Source organism: Apodemus sylvaticus, chromosome 5 (genome assembly GCF_947179515.1).
Source record: "Apodemus sylvaticus chromosome 5, mApoSyl1.1, whole genome shotgun sequence".
NCBI classification, from domain to species: Eukaryota; Metazoa; Chordata; class Mammalia; order Rodentia; family Muridae; genus Apodemus; species Apodemus sylvaticus.
In genome coordinates, this window is record NC_067476.1 from 155694609 (window position 1) to 155720038 (window position 25430).

A 25430-nucleotide genomic window follows, 5' to 3' on the forward strand; every position below is an offset into this window, starting at 1 on the left:
CAGAGGCCTGAGAGGCCTTCAGGGCCTCAGCCCCCAGATCCTCTCTAATTACAGTGATTGTTATGCTGCTGATCAGCCAGAAAGGGTGTCGACATTAAACAATCATTTATCAAACCCTGAAACTCTTTCTTCAATGGAAAATCATGACCCTGGCCCTGCACCCCGGCAAGCAGGAGCCATTTTAGTCACCCCTTGTCAGAGGGAGGCCAGGGTTCCCAGTCGGTTGAGGCACACTGACAGCGGACAGTAAGGCCTGTGTCACTACGCAGAGACAGGCCTGTCACTGGTGTGTGCGTGTGTGCATGTGTGCGTGCATGTGTGTGTGTGTGGGCGCACGTGCAAAAAAAACTGAGGCCCTGGCGTGCAGCTCACACACAGGCCTAGCTGAGTCTCAGGCCACTTGAAGGAGGGGAAGGGAAAAACCCCAAAAGTCTTTGTCCTTGTTCTTTCTTCTGAGACAAGGTCTTACCATATGGCAATGGCTAACCTGAACCCCACTGTGTCCACCGGACTGGCCTGGAACTCACAGTGATCCTTCTGCCTCTGTGTCTGCCTTTTTGGTAATTTTTGGAATTTAAAGATGTGCGCCACCATGCCTAGCTTCCATAATGCCTCAGAGTGAGTCCCTCTGTGTACCTCCTATGGCTAGCAGGTTGCCTCAGTGTATTCTCTCAGGGCAGGAGAGATGGCTCAGTGGTTAGAAGCACCAAGTGCTCTTCCAGTGTAGTGGGTAATAATTACTAATGAGTACCACCCCACCAGGCCTCTGCACCAAGTCCCGGCGGGTCTTACCCTACATTCAAATGCCCGGTAAATCATGACTCTTAACTTGAATAGGTAACCAAATATATTTATGTATATAAAACTCCCAATTACATAATGCCAATTTGCAATGATAAAATTTTATCCCAATATTTCCAACCTCTCCAAAACACCAGCAATATGTCTGAAGCCATCTGGATAGCCACATCTCTCTCTCTCTCTGCTCTGATCATCTGGTCCACTGAACCTCTCTCTCCCTCCTCCCTCACCTCTTAGCTCCTCCTCCTCTCTCCCCTCCAATCACTGGTCTCTCACTGCCTCAATGTGAATGGATAGGAAATATCTTGCAACATTCCAGGGGACCGACATTTGGTCGCCAGCACCCACTGGGTGGCTTACAACCCTCTGAGCCTCCAGTCCCGGGGATCTAAAGCCCTCTTCTGGCCTCCGTGGCACTGCACACATGTGGTATACATACATACATTTAGGCCAAACACTCATACCTATAAATCAAAATAAATCTTTTTAAAAGGAATCTAATCTCATAGGTTTTGGAAGTTTGGGATTCCAAGGCTAGGAATGGAGTGTGTCTCCTCACCCCTCACGGACGCCCATCCCTCCTGGAGCTCACAGCATAAAGTACACAGGACAGGGAAGAATCTGTCTCCAGCCAGCGAAAACTAAAGGCTATATGAAGTCATCGCTGGATGCTGGGCCCTTCCACAGCAGAAAACAACAAGGGATGCCCTAGTGCTGTATCACCGTCAGCATCAGGGCCACCTTGTCCCAGAGAGCTGTGAAGGACACAGCTGCAGGGCCAGCTACAGGGATCTGTGAGGGTTGCCGCTAAGAGCAAATAACGTAAGTTCGAAACTGCACTCAGGCACTTCTTAGCTGTGCAACGTAAGTGTAGCTTATAGTGTAGTTAACCTCTCCTCACCTAAAAACCTAAGGACGGAGGTTGGGAGGTGGGGCTCAGTCCGTAAAATGCTTGCCGAGGACACATCTCTGGCACTGCCTCACACTGGGTGTGGTGGCAGAGAGGACGAATCTTTCTGAGTTCCACACCAGCCTGTTCTTCGTGGTGAATTGAAGCCCATCTAGAACGGCCTGTCGTTAAAAAATAAAAAAATAGTAAAAATAAGTCTCGTTTTAGTTATGAAAGACAGTCATCATATCTCCTGGTCGTGTAACCAAGCAAGAATTTGGTGACCCACTAAAGATAGCACCGAACGCTGTGTCTGCTGTGTGGTTTGAGGGTGTCAGAGGGTTCCCAGAACCCTGCCGTGTACCCCGAACTCCAGCTTGCTTGTTGTTTGAGACATGGTCTTATGTAGCCCAGGCTATACAGCCAAGGACGACCTTGAAATTCTCATTCCCCTTCCCCCTACTTCCCCGCGATCGGGCACCACCATGGTTTATACAATGCTGGGATCGAACTCAGGATCTCCTGCATGCCAGGCAATCACTCTACCCCTGAGCTACATCCCTCCACTCACTTTTAAGACAGAGTTTTGGTGAATAACCCTGGCTGGCTCGACCATTTGAGCACTCTGTTTACAAGCATGGGTCAGCACGCCTAGCTTCCGGTTCCCCAACCTTCTGTGGACCGCTGCTCTGCCAGGCAGGCGCCACATTTTTTTTTTTTTCACCGAGAATCCCAAACGTGCGTACACTACATCTTGATCAAATCTACCTTCCACTCCTTCCAACTCCTCGATCCTCCTCACGGTCCTCCCCACTTCCTGAGCTCTTTGCATTTTGCATTCTCTTTAAAGCCGAGGCCCCCTAGGAAGAAAAACGGAGGCCAGTGCAGGGCTCTGTCATATCCCTGAATGTGGGAGGGTGTCTGGTTTCTCCTTCTCTGGAGAGAGGCGACTGAACGCTCGGAAGAATAGAGAAGGAGCACCGCCTTCCAGGGGCCCCTCGTTTACTTATTTACACCCTTATTGTAGAGGAGGGCACTGCACCAGTGCCGGGGGCCACTCCCTTTCCTCCGAGTGGGTCCCATGGACCAACTCAGGTCCCCGGGCCTCGAGACAAGCGTGTTTTACCTGCAGGACCGTCTAGCCAGCCCTCTCTTTCTTTTTGTACTTTTTTATTCAGTTGCATGTATGCAATGACCTGTCAGTGTATGCGCAAGAGCATGCAGGTGCCCCCCCCCCCCCCCCCGAGGCCAGATGCAAGCATCGGATGCCCCGGAGCTGTACTTACCTCCCGGCGGTTCTGAGCTGCCCGACAGGTGCTGGGAGCTTGGTCTTCCCGATAAGCAGGTAGTGTTCTTATCCGATGAGACGTCCCTCATGCCGTCTCTCATCTTTTAGTAACAGCCCTTCCGGATTTCCTTTGGGACCCACTCCTCCTAGTCCCAATAGATAAATTTTGGGGGTGGCTCATTTCCTGAGGATGGACAAAGATGAGTAATCTGACCCAACAAATCGGGGTGCACCATCTTCCAGGATACCATGACTAGTTCAGCCATCAGCTGTGTAACCAAGTCCAGCCAATGAGCATTTCCCTGGGGCTTAAAATTAAAAACCAGCGAGAAGGAAATGAAGGGGCCTCCTCGCTTCTGCAGTCCAGGCGTCCCCTACGGCAGCCGTTCTCAACCTGTGGGTTCGACCCTTTTCGAGGTATTGAATGACCCTTTCACAGGAGCCCCATAACAGATAATTCTGCTTATCGGATATTCACATTACAATTCATGGCACAAACAAAACTACAGTTATGAAGTAGTAGCAACGAAAATAGTTTTATGGTTGGGGGTGACCACGTGAGGAATTGTTTTAAAGGGTCAGTGCATTTGGAAGGATGAGAATCACGGCACTTGCTAGACTAGCAGTCAGCGGCTCAGGGGCAGTGTTAGTGGAGTCTGGGGCTAAATCCAGGCCCAGTTTTAGTGGGTTATAGATAAGAATCTCAGAGCCAGGGGCTGGAGAGATGGCTCAGCGGCTAAGAACACTGACTGCTCTTCTGAACATCCTGAGTTCAAATCCCAGCAACCACATACATCCGTAATGAGATCCAATGTCCTTTCCTGGTATGTCTGAGGACAGCTACAGTGTACTACATATAATAAATAGATAAATATAAAAAAAAAGTAAAATTAAAAGAAAAAAAGAATCTCAGAGCTTTGGGTTAGATGTGACTTCTTGTAAATGGGGTTACCTATTTTTAGGCAACCACTGCCTTTATTTTTGTTATTTTTGAATCATATGCATGCATGTGTATATGTGCACATGAGTTCATGCTGGAGCTGGAGTTACCGGCAGCTGTGCGCTTCCCAAGGTGAGTGGGACTGAACTCGGGTCCCATGCAATAGCTACTGACTTCTCCCACCAAACCACCTCTCCGGTATTTTGCTTTTTGTTTTGTTTTGTTTTGTTTTGTTTTGTTTTTAAATGAAGTTTAGTGACATTTTCCAGGCTGCCTTGTCCCCCTTTTGTGAATGGTAATCCTTAGCACTAATTTAACTTTGTTGCTGTATTTTTTAATAACCTTCCTCCTCTGGCAAAATCAAAATATGGCATCCAGTGACAACACTAACTGTTCCGTGCTGTTGCTCCGCGAATTACTGAAATCTATGAAGAACTGCCCCGATGCAAAATTAAATCTTTCATTCTCTTTGAAATAAAAGTATTTACCAGAGTTAAAAACAACAACAACAAAAACCCATACTCAGCCTGTGACAAAGTTCTCAGAGCAAAGCGAGGGTCTCCTGTGACCCCTGTCTCCACAGCTTCACACATCAGAACCTTCGATTTGATAGCCTCAGCCGGGACCTGGTGTGTATCTGTTTACTCACAGCCCAGGGATGCTGATTAATTTCCTGAACCTGGTCAGAATCCCAGGGACAGGTCATCTAGGCTGCTCTTCCGGCCTTTGTCTACAACTTGCAACCGGTTGCTCTCCTTGGCAAACGCTGCCCCCGCGTGGCTAAAAGCTGCATAACCTGCGCGAGGCCCGGGAGCCAGAGACTCTGCTACACCAAGCCAGGAAGTCGCCCTCATCGGCTTCCTTTACCACCAACACCTGACCTTCCGGAATACTCCAGAGAAAAGCAGCCCAGCCTGGCGAGGACTTCCCTTCAGTGTATCTAGACTTCATTGCTGAGGTCATATTGTGACCCTCGGCCTTCAGTTTCCCAGTTCATATCAAGGAGCAGAGGACCCCATACCCTGTGTGGCTCTGATATAAGAATTGAAAGCGAACGGCTCGGAGAGTAAGAGGCGCCAGACTGAGAGAGACTCCCCAGAGCCCACAGAAAAGTGAAGCAGAGATCAACTCCAAAAAGTTGCCCTCTGACCTCGTGTACAATGTCACACACACCTACACACAAGGCACCATATGCACACACACAATAACAATAAGCAAAGAAACAAATGTCAAATGCGCGAAAGCATCCGAGGTTGTTGAGCACAAATAAAGGCTCGGGAAACATTTGCTTTATTTGGGGGGGGGGGGTGTTCAGGATTGCTTTTATTATTTTTATTCTATCTAGGGGTGTGCATGTGGGTATGTGCACATATGTGCATGTACCCAAGGAGGTCACAGGGACCAGATGCCCCGGAGCTGAACCCCAAACTCCAAACTCCGGGCTTCTATTGAGCAGGAAGTTAACTGAATTTTTGTAGCTGGCTTGAGAACCACCTTGAGAACTAAAGGGCTTTGCAACCCTATAGGAAGAACAACAGTATCAACCAACCAGACCCCAACCCCCACCCCATCCCCAGCTCCCAGCGACTAAACCACCAACCAAGGGATACACGTGGTTCCAGCTGCATATGTAGCAGAGGATGGCCTTGTCAGGCATCAATGGGAGGAGAGGCCCTATGAAGGCTTGATAGATGCCCCAGTGTTGGAGAATTGAGGGCAGGGAGATGGGAGTGGGTGGGTGGAGGAACTCTCTCATAAAAGCAAGGGAGGGGGGATGGGATGGGGGTTTCCGGGAGTGGGGGAAACCTGGAAAGGGGATAACACTTGAAATGTCAATAAAGAAAATATCCAATACATAAATAATAATAAATAAAAAGAATAAAAATATATAATATAAATAAAATAAAAATATATAAATAGGTAATAAGAAGAAACACCTTGAAGAGCTGCAGAGATGACAGCTCAGTGTTAAGAGCACTGGCTGTTCTTGAGGGAGAACTGTCTCCTGGGAGGTGTCCTCTGACTCCCACTCACATGCCCTGGCACTCACCGCCACCATCCCCCAACAACAATGTAGTTTAATTTTTTAAAAAGAACTGCCAGCCGGGGCGGTGGTGGCACACACCTGTAATCCCAGCACTCTGGGAGGCAGAGGCAGGCGGATTTCTGAGTTCAAGGCCATCCTGGTCTACAGAGTGAGTTCCAGGACAGCCAGGGCTACACAGAGAAACCCTGTCTCAAAAAACCAAATCCAAAAAAAAAACCAAACCAAAACAAAACAAAAAAAACCCAAAAGTATTGCCTTCACAGAAAATAACTTAGGTTTTTTTTTTTTTAACTCATTTTTATTCTATGTGTGTTTTGCCAACATGTGTCTGTGCTCTGCTTGCTTGCCCAGTACATGCTAAGGCCAGAAGAGGGCATCGGGTCCCCTGGAACTGAAGGTACAGGTGATTGTGAGCTGCCACATGGGTGCTGGGAATCGAACCCAAGTCCTCTACAAGAGTATCGAGTACTCTTAGCCTCTGAGCCATTCCTCCAGCTCTGACTTGTCTTTGAGACAAAGGTTCAACTCTCGGTAGCCCAGGCTGACTTTGAAGGCTGGGGATTGCAGTCACGTGCCACCACACCCAGCCAAGGACAGACCATCCCAGCGAGGCTGGTTGACTCTAGACATTTCCCCTTGGAAGGACACCAGCACCTGTATATCCAAGTCATCCTGCCCAGCTAGCTGTGTGTCATTGTGCTCGAACAGTCCATGGGGTGGCGGATCTGGAAAGGCCAGAGTAGGTAGGTGGGGAAGGATTCCGGAATGGGGCTCAGGCTATACGACCCCTTGGTAGCCTTCATCCCTACTGGGTGCAGACCTTCCAATGTGGCTGTCACCTACATGCCTACTGGTAACTCCTAACCCTTGGAATGAACTTTGGTGGAATCACACCTTGGTTTGTCACAGGGTCCTCAATAGTGAAGGAATTTTCCCAAAGGGAAGGAATTTTAGCAATACAGTGCATGCATGCCTGTAATTCAAGCACCATGGAAATAGAGGTATGTTTAATGCCCTACAAACTTCCATTTTGTTGTGCTGAGCTGAATTCTGGAACATGGCCATGGTCTGGCTCAGAGGATAACCCTGTATACCGCATACCTCCAAACCCAGTGAACGTGGTTCTGAGGACAGGATCCGGGGTTTGCCTGTTACCAAGCTACAGCTTTTTGGTCATTGTTTGATTTGGTTGGTATTTTGTATGTGACAATGGGGGTTGGTTTTGAGACAGACAGCAACAGTATCAAAAATGCTCTGTAGTCAGCTGTGACCTTGACATGATCCTCCCCCTCCTTCTACCACCTTGCCAAGTACTGGGACGAACTGCCTTTGGGATCCGCTGCCAGAGCCTCTGTGCATCCTCTCAAAAGAAATCCAAAGCCCCAACATCACTCCAACCCCACAGAACCCGAGCCACAGGAAGGAGCAGCCGTACAGCCATGAGCCTGGTGCCAGCGCCACCTTGTGGCAAAGATATGAAGCTTCCTTCACTGGACTGTTCCTTCACTTGGACTGAAAGATTTTTGGCCAGTTCCTAAGCTTATGAGATTCATACATATTACCAAAAATGTCAGACACATAAAGAAATTTAAACCCATCCCTGTATGACGGTTGTAAAATTTGAGTGTATCTAATCTGACAGAATAAGATAGCAACTGAGCCACAACCTGTCAATCAAGGTGGAGGCCAATAAAGACTATTGCAGCTACATGATGAGTCTGAAGCCAGCGTGAGTTGCACTAAGACCCTACCGAGAGAGGAGAAAGGGGGGGGGGAGAAAGAGAGAGAGAGAGAGAGAGAGAGAGAGAGAGAGAGAGAGAGAGAGAGAGAGAGAGAGAGAGAGAGATTAAAAGAAATTGGGGGTGGTGGGACAAGAGAGACAGGGGTGTCTCTGTATAGCCCTGGCTATACTAGAACTAGCTGAATCTGTAGGTCCGGCTAACCTTGAACTCAGAGATCTGCCTTCTGGATGCTGGAATTAAAGGCTTAAGCCACCATGTCTGGCAAACACACACACACACACACACACACACACACACACACATACACACACACACACCCTAAAGGATGGAAAGATGGCTCTGTGGTCAAGAGTACTAGCTGCTCTGCGACTCCAGTTCTGAGGGATCCATCCCACGCTCTCTTCTGGCCTCTTCAAGCACCAGACACACAGGTGCACGTGCAGACCCACAAAGCACCTGCGTGGCCACCCTCCGCTGGTACTGGAGAACCGGGGTCCTGTGAGCTGCAGTGTGCTGGGAAGAGCCCTAGAATCATCTTTTTAAATGACAGACAGGAGAGGCACGGTAGAGCAACAGAAGAGACAGGCTTGACTTGCACATTGCTGCATGGAGGACCAGAGACTCCTCCCGGGGTTAGAAAGTTTTCCCCTCCAGGACGATCTACTGGGGTTTTTGTTGGCGGGTGACTTGTGTGTTCTCTTTTTGAGACAGACCAGGCTTAAACCCAATCCTCCTGCTTCCACCTCCCACACGCTGGGATTCTGGGGATGAGCCTCCTCGGGACACTTTGCCAGGCAGAAGGTGGTGGCATCCTAACAGGTGGGGAGCAGAAAGAGCCCTGACTGAGGTCCTGTTGGAATGCCTGCTGTTGACACAGGCATCAGGTGACAAGAATGCCATCAGAGAGGAAGCAAGGCTTTCCTCGGTCTAACGACAATGCACGCCTGACATGTCCACCATAGCTTTCTCCCCCAGGATGTTCGTTTATGTGCTGCTCCTACGGGGCCAGTCCTACTGAACTGAGCTAAACTCTCTCCTTGACCTGCCGCCTTCACCAGCTTGTATGCTATAACTCTACCTCTGTCCAAGTCGACATAATACAACTTCTGAGCTTCCCCTTAGGAGAGTGCTACGGCTTTTCCAGCCAAGCCCAGACTACCCAACCCCAACTTTCCTGTGTGTCCGTGTATCTCTTCACTCCCTCACTGTTCCGTCAGGCCCATTGCTGGAGCCAGGCTAGACACTGCAACCAGATTACAGAAGTCCATCCCCATCCTGATTTGGATGGTGTTGGGGAAGAGACCCCAGGGCTTCATGCCCTAAGCAAGCATTCTGGCAACCTTCTCGGCCTGGTTCGTTCTCTTTTTAAATTAAATTGGGTGGGGCTGGAGAGATGGCTCAGCAGTTAAGAGCACTGACTGCTCTTCCGAAGGTCCTGAGTTCAAATCCCAGTAACCACATGGTGGCTCACAACCATCTGTAATGAGATCTGATGGCAGCTAGAGTGCACTTAGATATAACAATAAATAAATCTTAAAAAAAAAAAAATTAAATTGGGTTTCTGGTGCCTCTGGGGGAAATACCAAAAAAAGACCTGCCCATTCTTCCTTGCAGCTGTGAAGTGTCACCACCAGTGGCTCCAGTAGGAATAAAGGCTGTTTCCTTGTTCCCAGCTTTGCTGTTCAACTGATACCCAGGGCAAGTTTTCTGAGATGTGTATGAGCTAACTGCAGGATGGCATAGTTTACACATTTATTATCTAGAGAGCTGCTTTCTGCTCTGTTCAGAGTCCAGTCTCCTCCCTGGCTCGCTGTTACATGGCTGTCCTCAAGAGGGAACCGATCCCACAACAACCCAGTCCCTGCCTGCAAAGGACCTGGGTGCTGCCGCACCCATGCCCATGGTGCCTGACCCAGCAGGTCTAGGGAAACCTGACAATCCACATTTCTAACGATTTCGCTACAAAGCCCTGCTTTAGACAAACAACTTCAAAAAGAAATTAAAGACCTCCATTCAAGATGCAGAGTGACACTGGCATTGTATACAGTAGGCAGAGGTCGTGGTGGTAATTATCACACAGACCCAGGGGTTCATACCAAAGGGAAAAGTCAAAGACTAGACTGTGAGCAGGCAAGAAGGGCTGGAGAGCAGGATTAACTCAGTAGGGTGTGCATGTGGGTGTCTGTGTCTGTGTATGCACACATACACACATACACCCTAAAAGACATTTTTAGGGAGGGGAAAAAAAGCCCCTCCCTGCTCAAAGTGAGTTCTAACCTCAGTCACATGCACATAATTAAGGACTTGAGAAACAGCTCAGTGGTTAAAGGCACTTACTGTTTTTCCAGAGGACCTGTGGTTCAATTGCCAGCAACCACATAGGACAGATCCAGCTGCCTCCAAGGATCCAATGCCCTCCTGGGTAGAGTGTATTCACAAACACGTGACATAATTACAAATAAGTCAGGCTGGAGAGATGGCTCAGAGGTTAAGAGCACTGACTGCTCTTCCGAAGGTCCCGAGCTCAAATCCCAGTGACCACATGGTGGCTCACAACCATCCGTAATGAGATCAGATGCCCTCTGCTGGTGTGTCTGGACAGCTACAGTGTATTTACATTAATAATAAACCTTTGGGCTGAAGACCCAGAGTGAGCAGAGGTCCTGAGTTCAATTCCCAGCAACCAAATGATGGCTCACAACCATCTGTACAGTATACTCATATACATAAAAATCTTTTTTAAAAAATGTTTGCTTTAATCCCAGCACTTGGGAGGCAGAGGCAAGCGGATTTCTGAGTTCGAGGCCAGCCTGGTCTACAAAGTGAGTTCCAGGTCAGCCAGGGCTATAACAGAGAAACCCTGTCTTGAAAAATAAAAAAATAAAAAAAAAAATAAAAAAACCAAAAAATGTTTATTTAAAAAAAAAAAAAAAAAGGTGGGCTGGGAGTCATGGTCAGGAGCACTTGTACCATCTGGGGTAGCCAAACACCTCCTACAGCTCTGGCTCCAGTGAAGCTCAAGTCCTTTTCTGACCCCTGTGGGTGCTCACACACAGGTGCACATACTGAAAATAGTTTTAACTTTATAATAATACAAAAGGACCCAAGATGAAATCTGGTCAATTCATAACAAAAGGGTAAGGCCACAATACTCGGAGCAAACCCTGGGACACCAGGAGACACTGCCACTGGCCAGATATGAGACTCTGGGCTTCAGAGTAGCCAGCTGCTATCACCCACAACAGTACATCCATTCCGGGGTCACTCCTGAAGGTCGAGGGGCCACTGAATCAGGAGGTAGTCAGAGAAACTCAATCTATTCCCAAGTCACAAAGCAAGTTCAGGGGTCCTGCCTTTGTTACTTTCAGGCTGGCACAGGATTCACAATCTTCCTCCTTCAGCCTCAACTACCAAGCCCCACTCAGAGTCTTCTTTATATAGATGAATAATGCAATCTTTTAATACTCTATTACATTTTATTAATTGTATTCATTTTATGTGAGTCTGTACGTATGTGTATGAGTACTAGGGACTGAACTCAGGTCATCAGGTTTGGAGAGCAGATATTTTTACCAAAGCATCATTACTCTGTGTGTGTGTGTGTGTGAACAAAGTGACAAAACCAGACCTCATCCAGGACAAGGGCTCAGTGTCTAAAACAGCGTCTCAGTGTAGAGAAGGGCTTAGGAGGGAAATGCATGGACTGGCCAAGGTCAGTGTATAAGCAATGGCTGAAGGACCCGGGCTTGGGTCCCACATGCTAACTCACAATGACCCATGACCCTAGCTCTGGGTATTCCATGCCCTCTTTTGGCACACATGGGCACATACACATGCATGCAGGTGACACACTCAGTCTTTATCTTCTAAAGATTCACTCTCATAGTTCAGAAATAAAATTAAATTCTAAGGGTTGCTTTCCAACAAACCCAGGAGAAACCAGGCATACAACCCCAGGATGTGGGAAACAGATGCACAATAGCAAGTCTGAAGCCACATGCGGAGTCTGACGGGGAGCCTGGGCTATACAGTGTGCTACAGAAGCAGTCTCCACATAAGGACATCTCCAGGGAGGGTGCTGGAAAGCCCTGACCTGAGTGCTTCCAACTGCCATGGGTGGCGGGGCGGCTGGCTCTGGGGGCCAAGAGCAGTTAGGGTCCTGCACTCAGCACAGGTGGCTCACAACCATCTATAATTCCAGTTCTCAGGGATGTAACTCCTTCTTTCTAGCCTCCATAGGCACATACAAAAAATACTTCTTAAATAAGCAAAAATTGAATTTAAAACAGGAAACAGGACCCAGACAAGACAGCTCAAAGGGTTAAGGATTTCTGCAGGCAAACCTAACACCTGAATTTGACTACCAGCACCCACAGGAGAAAACTAAGCCCTGAATGTTCGTGGAGCACACACGCGCACACTCGCACACACGCGCACACTCGCACACACGCGCACACACACACATCAGGAACACAATAAAAACCAGAACACCAAGACTGTAAAACACCAAATCTATATTTACATCCACATATAATAACATAACTTTAAGCTGAAATATCATAAATAAAGCATGTCTACTGACAACTTAAGTATGAACAATTAAAATAAATCAAACTGGAATGAAATAAATACATTAACAAAAATCCACCGAATGTACCTCTTCTCCCACATCCTGTTGCCTCCCAGAGAGAGACACACAGAGCCAGTAGTATCCCAGAGTTAATACTGATGACAAGAACACACTGACGCACAAAGGGCTGCTTAAACAAGAAAAAACCTGGAATTTTCATGCATTCAGAAAATGTAGCTTGAGAAATTTGAAAGCCCCCCAAATTTCAGCATTACATACACTGACTTGTTTTCTAATAGATTTGGTGATTTATTTTTTAATACAGGTTTAATTTTTGGCCCCTACTGTATATAACTCCGAGAGCGAGTTTCCTATACGCTCACTGCATTTAGGCAAAGATGGAGCCGATCACCTTGCAAATCTTCAAAAACAGGCTATAAAAGTGCAGACCTAAGAAAACAGTCCAGACTACGTACACATGGCTCAGCTTGGGGACAGGACCGGGGCCTGGTGTACATGTTCCTGATACACAAGCACTTCCTACAAGAGCAGACACAGCTCAACCCAGGAGGTGAGATGTCTCCCAGGGACCCCTCATGGTCCACAGTGAGGGCGGGGGTGAGGATGGGGACAAGTTGGGGTTCTTTGAGATCTTCACCCTTTGTCCCATTGAGAGAGGTGGGGCAAGAAAAATGAGCAGTGCAAATTTATTATTTTTGAAACAGTTTCTTAATAAAATATTTTGGGTTTGCTAAACCCATGAACTGTTGAATAAACTCAGACATCAAAGGAAGTCAAGTTTAAAACGCTGAGTGAGCTAGCTGGTGGCTGTCCTCCCTCCATTCCGAGCTGCCTGTGCACTGAGGAAATCACCCTGTAAAACAACCAATGGAGAGCCACGGGTGTCTTCCTCCCAGGAGACTCGGCCAGCAGTTCCTCACCCAGACTCAAGGTGTCCACGCAAACACGAGACACACCAAGACTCCAAATACAAACTAAAATATTCCCCAAACTTTCCACTCCCTTTAAAATTGCTTCCAAGCATGCAATTCACACAAGGAGATATGGCGTTATTTATCTAGACCTAACTCAGGCAACTCTCTGAGAAACCGAATCTTTCAAAAGAAAAGAACTTAGATACCTCCCCACAGAGCCTGGCGAGTGGGGACATCCACCACTCTACAGAGGCAGCTTCTCTGTAGGCAACACCCGCTCAAAAGCACCAGGCTGTCCATCCCAGGCAGCACACTGGGGCTCCAGGACACCCTGGACACACCAGCTCTAACAGTGCAGTCAAAGGTGCCAGCTTGGGGCCTGTTGGCCTCAAGATGCACAGCACATCTCCCAAGTGCCAACCCTTCCATCAGCCACGGGAAGACAGACGACAGACTCAGTGAGGATGTGCATGCATTAAAGCACGCTTTAAATGAAAATGGAAAAGCAGAAAACGCTCAATCACTGAGCTCCATGAGGGAGAGAAACACACAGAGAACTTAAGCAAGTTTCCGACGACGTCATATTTACAGTTACCTGAGGTGCAAGCTTTACAATACTCCCCACCCAACCCCACCCAACCCCACCCCACCCCAAATGATTCCTTTTCAGCAGCGCTCAAGTATGCAAAAAACTTATTTGGTCAATTCTTTAAAAAAATATTTAGGGACAAAATAGATTTCAGTCCCCCTGGCGCACAGCCAACTGCTCCCACTAGTTTTATTGCTATGTGGTACAAAGGTTAACAACTTTAGAGAATGTAGTGTTCCTTCTCTGCTCCTCTCAGGTCTATGTACAATTCAGTCACAGCTTGTTCAGTAGCTATCACCGTGTGCTCTCACGATGGACCAACGGGATTCCGGGCAAAGTATGCACTTGCATCCAGGGACCTGATGGGAAAGCATTGAGCCTGATTAGGAACACAACCATTAGAGGACCAGAGAAATGAGCTGACCGTGCCGGCTTTTCCAGAGAACCCAAGTCCGTATATCCCAGCACCCACGTTAGATGGCTCAACCCCCCAACTCCAGGAGCCAACACCTTTTCTTTTGTCTCCACAGACACCTGCACTCACAGGGCATTGATTCACAGATGCAGATGACAAAATCATAGGATCTTCGGGCGGATGTGAACACAGCTGGGGGGTGAGGAAGTAAGTACAAAGGAGTCCACTTCCTCCAGTTTACACAGCTAGATGGACTAACTACTCAGAAGAACGGGATAATTACACCAGGAGTCAAAACCCACTACTTGGTACATCATCCTATGTGGCAACTCCAACTGCCACCAATTCAGAAGGTGACATAGGTATGCTGGCTCACTTCTGTACTGAGGAAATTGTACAGGTTCAAAGCCAACCTAGGTTTCACAGCAAGACCCTGTCCCCCATTTCTTCCCTCCCCAAAAGAGGAAAATGGAAAAAGCTGGAGACGTAGCTCAGTGTTAAAAGCTCTTGGTTAGTGAGGGTCACTTGGTCAGACTCTCACACAGGAAAGGGAAGGAAAGGACCCAGGAATGCTGACATCCTTGTGACATGTAAAAGGACAGGCAGGCAGAGCTGGCAGCGTCTGAGCTCAGGAAGCTCATGTCCATCAAAGCTGTAAGCCCTGGATGAGAACACACTTCTGCCTAGACAGGTCAGGGCTTCCCAATGCTTTCAATCACCTCAGAACTAGACAGCAGGCCTAGCTTCACCTGTGTGACCCAGGCCTATCTCCTCACTGGCTTAGAGTGTGTGTGTGCCTCCAGCCTAGGGTCAGCAGACCCATGATAATCCAATGTCGCAGTTGTGGCAGGGAAGCGGCTATAGCACTAAAAGAGCAGTCAGTGCTCTTAACCACTGAGCCATCTCTCCAGCCCTTGTTTTGTTTTTAAAGACTGGGTTTCTCTGGCTATCCTGGAACTGGCTCTGTAGACCAGGCTGGCCTCTAACTCAGAGGTCTGTCTGCCTCTGTCTCAAATACTGTAATCAATGACATGTACTCCCACCATCCAGCAAGTATTATAAATTTTCAAACATCTTTTTAAAAAACAAAAATGGGGGAGGAGGGCCTGGAGAGATGGCCTAGTGGTTAAGACCACTGGATGCTCTTCCAGAGGACAGGGTCATATTCCCAGCACCCACATAGCAGCTCATACCGGTTATTCCAGTTTTGGGGAAGCAGACACCCTCACATAGACACACATGTAAGTAAAACACCAATGCACATAAAATAAAAAATAAATCATTAATGAATTAAAGGGGGGGGCAGTTAGATGGCGCCTACTGCTGAGCCTGAGCCTGGTCATTGGATGGGAGAACTCTCACACTATGGAAGGATTAACAACAACTAACACTCTCTCCATCTGAGCACAGACCCATCAATCCACAAACAAATATTCTATAACAATAATCAGTTTTAGAAGTTCAAAATGAAAATTAATTTGATATTATTCAAGTAAACCCATTACTTAATTTAAGGACAATAATGCTCACCTTTTCCCCAGGAATCAGACTCAAGATTTTTTGTCATTTGGTCGATAATGTGTATTTCCAATAAAATTCTCATAGCTTCTCTTTTGCAGCATGCTGTTAGATAGGTGCTGATATGACACAGGCCTCTTTCCTAGTTAAAGAGAGAGAGAGAGGTGACCCAGAGCCCAGCATCATGCACGGGGCTTCCATGTCTTGATGACAACACTCCCCAGCGGAGCCCCTTAGACTAAGAAAGGACAGCAGCACTGAGGGCACCTCTAGCCCCGAGTGGAGATGGAAGCAGACAGGGCTACACAATGTCACACTTTCTCTTTTTTTAAAAAGCAAGACCCGCCAGGCCTGGTGACACTTGCCCTTAATCCCATAACTTAAGAGGCAGAGCAAGGGGAATATCTAGAAATTTGAGGCTATCCTGGTCTACATAGTGAGTTCCTATCTTGAAAAAATAAATAACCTTGGCGCGCGCGCGCGCACCAACAAAAGCCCATGCACCAAGCAGTAAGCCCCTTACAGAGCCTGGGCCTGGAGAAGGGAGTGGTCTGTGGTGTGCGCTCATCCACACATCAACCACAGGCAGGTAAGCCTAATGCACAACACCAACTCTGCAGAGGAGGAGGGGTAGTAAGGCTCACACTGCAGCACACAGCATATCCGCAGCACGGACAGAGCTCAGCAGGCAGAGTGCTTCCCTGAGGCCCTTGGTCTGACACCAGCACCCATAAAGCACAAGGTACTATTTCAGGACAACTTTGAGACAATTCCCTGCAGTGGATGAAAACACTTGTTTTTGTTCCTAGCAGAATGTACCCAGAATGCACTACACTAATAGCTCTCAGGGCTTTACAAATGGTGTATAGTAGTGATCTTTAGAGGACTCAAACCCTCAATACAAATCTGCAAATTTAGACAAATCTGTAAGCGAGCACCCTGGTCTACCTTCTGCAGCACCAGAAACCTCCATGAAACACTGGAAAAGAAATGTTTCCTCCTGAGAACTCCAAGTCACCCACAAGGTGACCACTACATACAAGACAACCTGTCAGGAACGCACCAACAGCAACACCCAGTGCACCAGTGCAGTGCCATTCACACTCAGCTGATACAGTCTCTGTACTCAGGAGCTCCTATTCTCTCTGCTTCTGACAGGCCAAGGGCCCACCCACGTGTAGAAACTGACACAGAAGAATCCCAAACTCCACCACAGGAGATTCGTGGCAGTGACGTGTGTGTGTGTGTGTGTGTGTGTGTGTGTGTGTGTGATGACCCTAAGCAAGGTTTTATCGACACTCAGAGGTTTTCTTTTCCTAGAATGATCTATGAAGCCCAGGCTAATCTCCAGCCCCCTCCCCACCAGTGCTGGAATGACATTGGTGCCCCACCATGATCAGCCAGCACCTGGACTTCAACAGCAAGGAAAGGAACTTTTAGCTTATTTTTATTTTTGTTTTATTTTGTTTTATTCTACATTTCCTCAAGACTTAATCCTATACAGTTAAGCTCCACTGGCCCACAATCCATTGCTTTGTACTAGATATGCCTGCATCTGAAAACTCAATGCTCCTCCTGTGGGGTGTGTTCTAACCCCAGCCTTGTGCCTACAGTAATACCTTCAAGGGCTGGGCTGGCTCCTGTGTGTCCCACAGGTCCACAGGTATACAGGGATCCAGAGGCACTGTAGGGCTTCTGTACAGTCAACACACTGGGCGACTCCACCTCCCCAGGGCTCAGGAAACGGGCTTTGGGGGGCAGCACAGGTGGTGGGCACACATACTCTGGTGGTAACAAGGAAGTGATGCTCCTGACCACATGGTACTTGGGGAGCTCAAAGCCCCTTCTGCCATTGGGCCCAGGATGCTCTGTGTCCAGGGACACCCCACCGGACTTGAGTCTTTTGGGATGTGGCTCACTGTACTCTGCTGTGGCACTGCCAGCATTCCGATGGCAGTAGTAGTCTCTTCCTTGCTGTGCCCACGGGCCATCAACCTTCATGGGATACTCAATAGAACCGTTGCTATTGCTACTGCTGAGGGGGGCCTGAGATGGGGGAGCGGGCAGGGCCTTCAGTTTTGGCTCAGGTCTTTTCACCTTATCCAGAGCAGCAGGGACACCACCTTTGGGAAACAGTTCTGACTGCTGCTGCCTGGTGGCACTGGAGCCTCCGGCACTGGGCTGTGACTTGTGCGACTTCAGATTACTTGGGGCTAAAGTGCTGTTGTCCGGTCCTGGAGTCTGGGGAGCTTTGCTCTGCCCCGAGGTGCCCTGCCGAGCCTTCTCTGGGTGCAGGGACTTAGGCTGTGAGGAGAAGGCAGTCTTGGGCTTGGGCTTGGGCTTGTGCAGGCCGGGCAAGGGAGGTACATCCTTTCCCAGCAGAGCAGGAGGGCACCCTGTGCGCCTGTTCCTCAGCACAGACTTACTGCTGATGGCCTTGTGCGTGTCAGAGCTGAACCGGTGCTCAAGTCTCTGGTGCATCATAAGGACTTCCGGATAAAAGGTCTTAAAGGTACAAAAGGGGCAGGCAATGCTGGGGATGAGACACTTGCTCAAAGAGATTGCAGGGCAGGTATGGAGGGCTCCAAGGGATAGATTCAAAGGCCTGTCCTGGCAGCCAGCACCTGGCTTATGTCTGCAGTCAGCCTCCCGACCCGTCTTCTCCCTGTGGCCAGCTTCCCCTGCTAAGGGCCCAACGCCCTCCGATTTGCAGGCGGGGCTGCTGGCCCGAGGCTCCCCAGCTTTCCTTTTCTGCATGTCCAGATAAGGGGCAGGGCTCTTTCGCACTTTCTCGGCACTTTCAGCTGCATTTTTATGGAAATCCTGAGTATCATTGTTGTGTGCTGGTGAGAGAACACTCTGAGAGACAGAGGGCATCTCCTTAAGCTGCTTGGCAGGTGGGCTTCCCTTAACATCTTTGGCACCATCAAGAAATCTCTTTAAATTTTTGGTCTGCGCGCTGTCGGCCGTTAGTAGCGCGCTCTGTGGCTCCTGGCTCCGGCCTTCACTTTTGGACTCAGTGGCAGCATCCACCGGCTGCTTGTCTTTGTGGTGTCTCTCCAAGTGGTACCTCAGAGATGTCTTCTGGGCTGCAGCATACTCACAGAATTCACATTTGTATGGTTTTTCACCTAAAACGAGATATGCCACTGTATCATGACGTTTAGGAAAGGTGCCAAGAGAACTCTAACTGACCCAACCCGACCTGCAGCTTCCCTGTGGCAGCATCTACGCACTTTCCAGCGCAGTGGACGGACTGACCAGTGCGCCCAAGCCAAGGAAGCCTCACAACCTTCTCACCCGCACCACCACTGCACCTACATCCAAACAGCACCAAATACACCCTTGCTTCACTCCAAAATCATAAAAGCGTTTTAAAATGTAGCATTTAAAAATATTACAAGTTTGCCTTAAGCTATGGTAGCCATAAACCAACCTCGAACCAGGACCCAGCATTCAAGCTGCAGTGGTGCCGTGGATACACAACAGCTGCCAACACCACACACTAAAGCCATCTGAACCACAGAGCAGCATGGGATTGTTTTAGCTAACACGATTTAAAAACCCAGTCCTTTACCTGTATGCGTTCTGAGATGAATATTGAGGTAATAGTTTGAACGGAAAAACTTCCCACAGTAACTACACTCTCTCGAGGACGGGAGGGGCTTTGCTTTTCCTCCATCATCATTTTTATCTTAAAGCAGAAACAAAAATAATGGTGTCAGTCAGGCAAAGTGCAGGATTCAGGAATTTGGACTCCAGGATTCTCAACACAAAACATTTGGGGGAAACCATTAAAGAAGTCTTTTAGTTCTTGGTAGAAGTTTCAAGGGCTAAAATAACATACCAAATGCCATCGGGCATTGTTTAGTGTCTTAGACTGTGTGCTGCTGTTTTGGAGATGAGGTATGTAGCCCTGACTGGCTTGGAACTCAGAAATACAGACACAGGCACCCAGACAGACAGAAAGACAGACAGACACAGACACACACACACCTCCATAGTGTTAAAGTTGTGTGCCACCAGGCCTGGCACTTCCCTGTGTATTCTGAGCATAGCCTAGTGCCCTAGTAGAGGTTCATATTTCCATCATAAGAATGACCATTAATAGATGAAACGTTCTGTTCCTGACACTTGGCATATGCTACTCCTGGTTCATACTGGTAGATGTGCACTCACTGGCCAGAAAAACTGCAGGAACTCAAAACCCATATTTGGAGAATTAAAACCTCCCAACCACCAGCAGAAAACAGCCTGAGATTACAGAAGCTACCACTAGAGGGCGGCAAGCACAAAATAACCTCAGAAGCAACCCAGACTTGGCTTTGGGCAAGCACCTAGGAAAGCTGATCAAAATTTAGCCAAGTTTGGAAAAGTAGAATCTGTGGTTTCCAAGTAATCTCCTATTCAAAAGGGGCCTGGCTTCCTAGAACCTATTTCAAAGGCAAGGCTGAGGTGCCTGATGACAAGGACCCACTGAGGATTGGCTAGGGCTTTCCACTCTCACCAATCCACCAACTTGCAAGTGATGCTAGTATGTCAGTCTATCTGGGAAGTAAGTAGCTCTCTTGAAGTCTAGATCAGGGCCCTGGTGCAGCAGGGCAGTCAATAACAACTACACAAATGTCCCACCTGGGGTCCAAAATGCTTAGGTAAACTAAATTTTGCCTTAGAAACTTGTATTTTCAATTATAGGCCTCTCCCCTTCTCTGCCAAATGCTGCATTCTTACTAATAATTCCCAACGGCAGTTGATCCACATAGCTGGGCAAAAGCAGGTATAGTGGATGGACTAGTCCACCTCCATTACAACTCCCCTAAAGTTGTATAAGAGGCTTTGAAAAGTCATCACAGCCTCTTTCTGAACTTCTTGAAAGTAAGTATAAAGCAGGCTGGTGGGCAACATGGTGGGACGCCCTCAGTCCACTGCACTTACAGCTCACCCACAGCTCACTCTGCCTCGAGCTGTGTTGGGGTGTGAGCTTTGTTACATCACATGCAAGTGGCTCGGGACACCTCTCTAACACACAGGCCATAGCCTTCTCAACATCTGGCACCTGCCTTGTAGCCTGGAACTTGGACTATGTTGTTCAGTACAAGGCTGTAACTAATGCTGAGCTCATCCTAGGAAGAGTGCCAAAGGTGGATGATCCTATTTTGCAAACAGGGAAATCTCAAGGAAAGGTTGGACAATGTATAATGGTCACCAGAAACCACAGCCAGACTCCAGCACTCCCACCTGTGGCAAGCCAGACCAAAAAGCCTTGCGACAGGACCCCAGCGAGTTGTCCACCATGCACAATAGCTGGGGACTCTTTCAGGGAGCTACAGCGCTGATGCTGTGGAACTGCACAGATGCAGAAGCTATGTGTGAGTACACCACCTATCTTTACGTTTCTGAGGACTAAGGAGTGTGATACGATAAGCTCTAAGTTTGCACTGTCCTGGAAACTCAAGTGACTGAACACCAGTCATGAAAGGAAAGTTCCTCAAGTGCATTAGTGATCAGAAAGAGAATTGGGCAGTGGTTCACATGCTCAGTGGCTGACAGATCTGACTGTTCAGACTCACTCTGGTCTCAGAGAGTCCAGACTGCCCAGTGGCCACACACATCTGGAGGTGTTACAAGTAACCCATGGACCATGCCCACACATCAGGGGTGTTACTTTAAGTGGCAGAGCTTCACATTCAGAGACCTGAACCAATGGTTCAAATGGAGGTAAGCGGCAAGATGAGAAACAGGTCAATCTAATCCCAAGGTTCTAAGCTCATGCCAATAAGGAGACTGTAGGCAACAGCTCATTTCTATAAACACTATTAGAACACACTGAATTTGTGGAGCAGGCCCTCACCCTTGGATTTCAGCAAAAGACCATGTCAGGCCAGGCGGTGGTGGCGCAGGCCTGTAATCCCAGCACTCTGGGAGGCAGAGGCAGGCGAATTTCTGAGTTCGAGGCCAGCCTGGTTACAGAGTAAGTTCCAGGACAGCCAGGGCTATACAGAGAAACCCTGTCTCTAAAAAACCAAAGACCACGTCAGAAGCTCCCTCATGAACAGTGGCCTCACAAACACCAAGGTGGTCAGAGTACACAGAATAAGTAGGCCCACTGCACTAGTGGACTCTGAAGAAGCTTCCTTGTGGGAGCATTAGACAGCCATGTAGGTGAAAACATGAACACAGCCTGTGATAGGCAGCCCAGTCTAACAAAAATGGGAATGCCCTAGAGCTGGTAAAGTCCTAGCTCTCAGTCCCATAATTCCTAGTATTCTACACAAGGTCAAGCCTCAGTCCACTGCCTGAAGAAGCCATCAGCATCCTTGGTCTCTACCTACTGGTGCACTAGCTATAAAAACAAAGTCCTCTGGGAGCAAAAGATACAGAGCCCTTTCATAATGAGGTTTTGGGCCAGCCTTTTAACTCACCTCCTTATTAAAGAAATGAGAAAGGCCTGGGATGCTTCTCTGAGACTATATGGTGATACCAAAAAGCACTGAGATGAGAACCTGACTCCCAGAGGCCCCTGCAGCAAACGCTGCCTGGGAGGCAGCAGAGTACTCACCCAAATGGAGCCCTTCAGGGAGCCCATCCTCAGACCCATCTTCAGAGCCCCCTTCTCGGTCCCCGGCCCCACTGTCTTCCAGAGGGGTGCCGAGGTCTGGAGAGCAGGTCCCAGGCTGCCTTGCATCCACAGCCATGGTGGGTGATAGGGCGTCAGCCCTCCTGTCCTTCCTGTGCACCCTCGAATGCAGGACCAGCTGGTGGTATGTCCTGAAGGCTTTACTGCACTCAGAACAGTGTGTGGGCTTCTCCTTGCTACTGGGCAACTTGGAATCACCATCCCCAGAAGGCACTTCAGTATTAGTATGTCTAGACTTCTCTTTGTCTTGTGAGAGACCTGGACAACTGCTTCTATTTGTTTTGGACTTTCCAGAACCTTCGGCCTTACCCCCAACCCATATTTCTCCTAGCTCCTCTTTTTCTGAACATGAATCATCATTGTCCGTGCTTCCTTCTTGGCCTGACTCTTTCACCTCTTCTTGGGCAACGGCCACTTTTCCTTTGGTAGCCAACTGCCAGGCCTGGTAGGTGGTGAAGGGGTCAAGCTGAGGTATGCAGGCCCCAGGCTTCCCTGTACTGTCTGCAGCTGATCTGGGTCTCAAGTTCAAAAACTGCAGCAGCTCCTCCTTCGGGGATATGGGTTCCTCTGGGTGGGCATCAGGGGCTGTGTTGCTGGCACTGGGGACAGTTTCTTTGGCATGAACCTTGCTGTGCTCAATGAGGCTCTGCTTATTTGGGAAGAGGAAGCCACAGACCATGCAGATCTTGTAGGGAGTGGAGATGTTCCCAGGTGCATGTGCCTGAACCACTTCGTTGATGGTGACTGGACTCTCCGTGCCTTGCTGCAGCTTGCTCCTGGTGCCAGACTTGCCATTGTGTGTCCGCATGTGGTTCTTCAGGAACCACGGCTCCTTGAATCTCCTCCCGCACATGCTGCACCCATACGTGAAGGAGTCCTTATGTTTTTTCATGTGGCTCTCAACATCAAAAGCCACTGGGAATGCCTGCCCACACACATCGCAGCTCAACTCCTCAGTGTCTTTGCTACTCTTCTCCTTCGGTGGCTCTGTTGGCACCTGACCTTTATCAAGGGGACTTAGGTACTCGGCCTCCACACGCAGAACAGCTGGCTCACAGAGGGTGGGCCGGTGCTGCAGGAGCACATGCTGATTGAGATCCTCCGCATGAGAGAAGACCTGGCTGCAGAACATGCAATCCAGGGGCATGTGCCCCTCTGCTGCGGCCGTGCTCTTCTCCTGCGCAGCTCGGAAGGGGACTACAGCCGGCCCTTTTGTGGGCACAGCATCATCCACCTCCATCTGGGTACCTAGAGAGCTGCCAAGGACTTCCGGCCCGTCCATGTACACGAGGAGGGACTGCGTCGGCATGCTGCCAGCCACTTCAGGGTCTGACAGGATGGACAATCCAGCTGGTCTGCTGAGGATCTCTAGAGTTAGAATAAGGCCACTTGTGAGATATCACCACTCAAACCTCTTGGGAGCCCTGGGCTTCAAAATTAGAGCACCTCTAAGTTCAGAGGGCCGTGTGTATCCCAGAGCTTGGGAAGCTCAGTGATGGAGACGGGTGTTCGCACAGACAAGGCATCCAGGCTGCCCTGGGCTGCGATTCAGATGTGAGTCAGCATGAGGGCAACAGTCCTGTCCATCTCCACTGGGTGAGTGGCTCAGTTGAGCAAGACGCTGATCTGGGAGATATGAAGGCAAGGGACTTCCAAAATCTGAAAGGAAAAAAACAAGCCTCAGTGAGGAAGGCTCAGGAACAGGGCTTGGCCTATGAGTCACATGATCTTTTCCATAAAAAGGGACTAGACTCAACTACCTCACTAAGCCATAGTGCATCCTGCTAAACATGTTTCTTAATTAAATCGTTAGTATATTTACCAGTGGATACACTTACTAAGTGAGTAGAATTCTGACCAGTCTTTTAAGCCAGAGCTCTGCTCACTGAAATATAAACACGACACGTAGTTTAAACAGGAAGGGGCAATGATAGGCTGGCCAGATAAGCTACACAGTGAATTCAAAGCAAGACTTGTCAACATAAAACACAGTCCTGATCAGAAACAAATAGGCCAGACTTTAGGATAGACTTGTTACCACTGTGCTGTCTCGGGTGCCACTGAGATATGCGCTGTGTGTCCTCCACAGTGACTACGGGAGTTACAAAAGCACAATCTGGGAGAGCAGACCTTCAATCCCAGAGCTCATGAGAAGAGGCAGGTGGATCTGAGAGTTCAAAGCCAGACTGCTTTCCAGAGCCAGAGCTACATGAGGAGTCGTCCCTATCTCAAAAGAAAGAGAAGTTATGAAAATGAGCTGACAAAATGAGATTGGTCCAAAACCTCAGCAGAGGACACAGGAACCTTTCCTTGCATTAAGCATTGCCTTGGCCCAGGATCCTGATGTTTCCGGTACTGGATGCTGCTGGGCAGGGTTGGGCTTCAAAGGGTAAGTGACCTACTAGATGCAGATGCCACTTATTTTCCAGTGTCCACATTTCTAACAGGCCTCCTCAGACCTGGCTCTGTGTGGCTCATCCTTCCATCCGAAAATACACCTCCTACCCATCTCACTCTGCCTTCCACTGAGCCACTGACCAGGGAGAAGGGAGTGGCTTTAGTTAACACTCTAAGGACATCCCTAAAAAAGCCAATGTCTTTCAGAGAACAGAGAGGGTTTGTTTTTAAATAGCCCTGCTTCTTCTCCTAAAACGATTGTGAATTCAGTCCATGGAAACAAAAAGGCGCCAGACCACCTGCCATGGTAATCTCTCCCTCCTCTCGGCTCCGCCCCACAGCAGTCACGAAGCTGGTTCTTCCCTTCTGCCCCATGCGCGGCTGTGAGACTCCAGAGCACAGCCCAGCAGTGCTTTATCTTAGTTTCTGCCTTTGTTGCTATCACAATGGAGGACAAGTACCTGGGGTGGTTACCATCCTATGACATAACAGAGACCTGAGACCTGAGTTCCAGCCTAAGTCAGGACCTTCAAAGGTGTCATGGCAAAATGAACTCAACCCAGGGTGCACTTTCTGTGGTTAAAACTACAGCAAGGTTGACAAGCACTACACCCTGTCTATGGCTGAGGACAATTCCATACAACCAAAGCACTGGCAGGGTC

General features: G+C 48.7%; 1 protein-coding gene and 1 long non-coding RNA gene across 8 annotated transcripts in view; both read right to left on the bottom strand.

Annotated features, from left to right (window-relative positions):
• Positions 1–834: 834 nt before the first annotated feature.
• Positions 835–3891, bottom strand: LOC127686313 (uncharacterized). Its single transcript, XR_007978072.1, has 2 exons — positions 2977–3891; positions 835–1872 (listed from the first exon to the last, which is right to left on the bottom strand). It is a non-coding gene; the product is annotated as an uncharacterized LOC127686313 (long non-coding RNA).
• Positions 3892–12204: 8313 nt separating this feature from the next.
• Znf217 (zinc finger protein 217) overlaps positions 12205–25430 on the bottom strand; it is a 41977-nt gene continuing 28751 nt past the window's right edge. For all 7 annotated transcript variants that reach the window (XM_052184414.1, XM_052184412.1, XM_052184409.1 and 4 more), the window contains 5 exons: positions 22294–24030; positions 19312–19428; positions 17354–18865; positions 15747–15876; positions 12205–14160 (listed from right to left, as the gene is read on the bottom strand). In XM_052184414.1, the coding sequence (XP_052040374.1) occupies positions 15767–15876; positions 17354–18865; positions 19312–19428; positions 22294–23680 (3126 nt within the window). In that variant the 5' untranslated portion in view covers positions 23681–24030 and the 3' untranslated portion in view covers positions 12205–14160; positions 15747–15766. The remainder of the gene's footprint in view (positions 14161–15746; positions 15877–17353; positions 18866–19311; positions 19429–22293; positions 24031–25430) is intronic.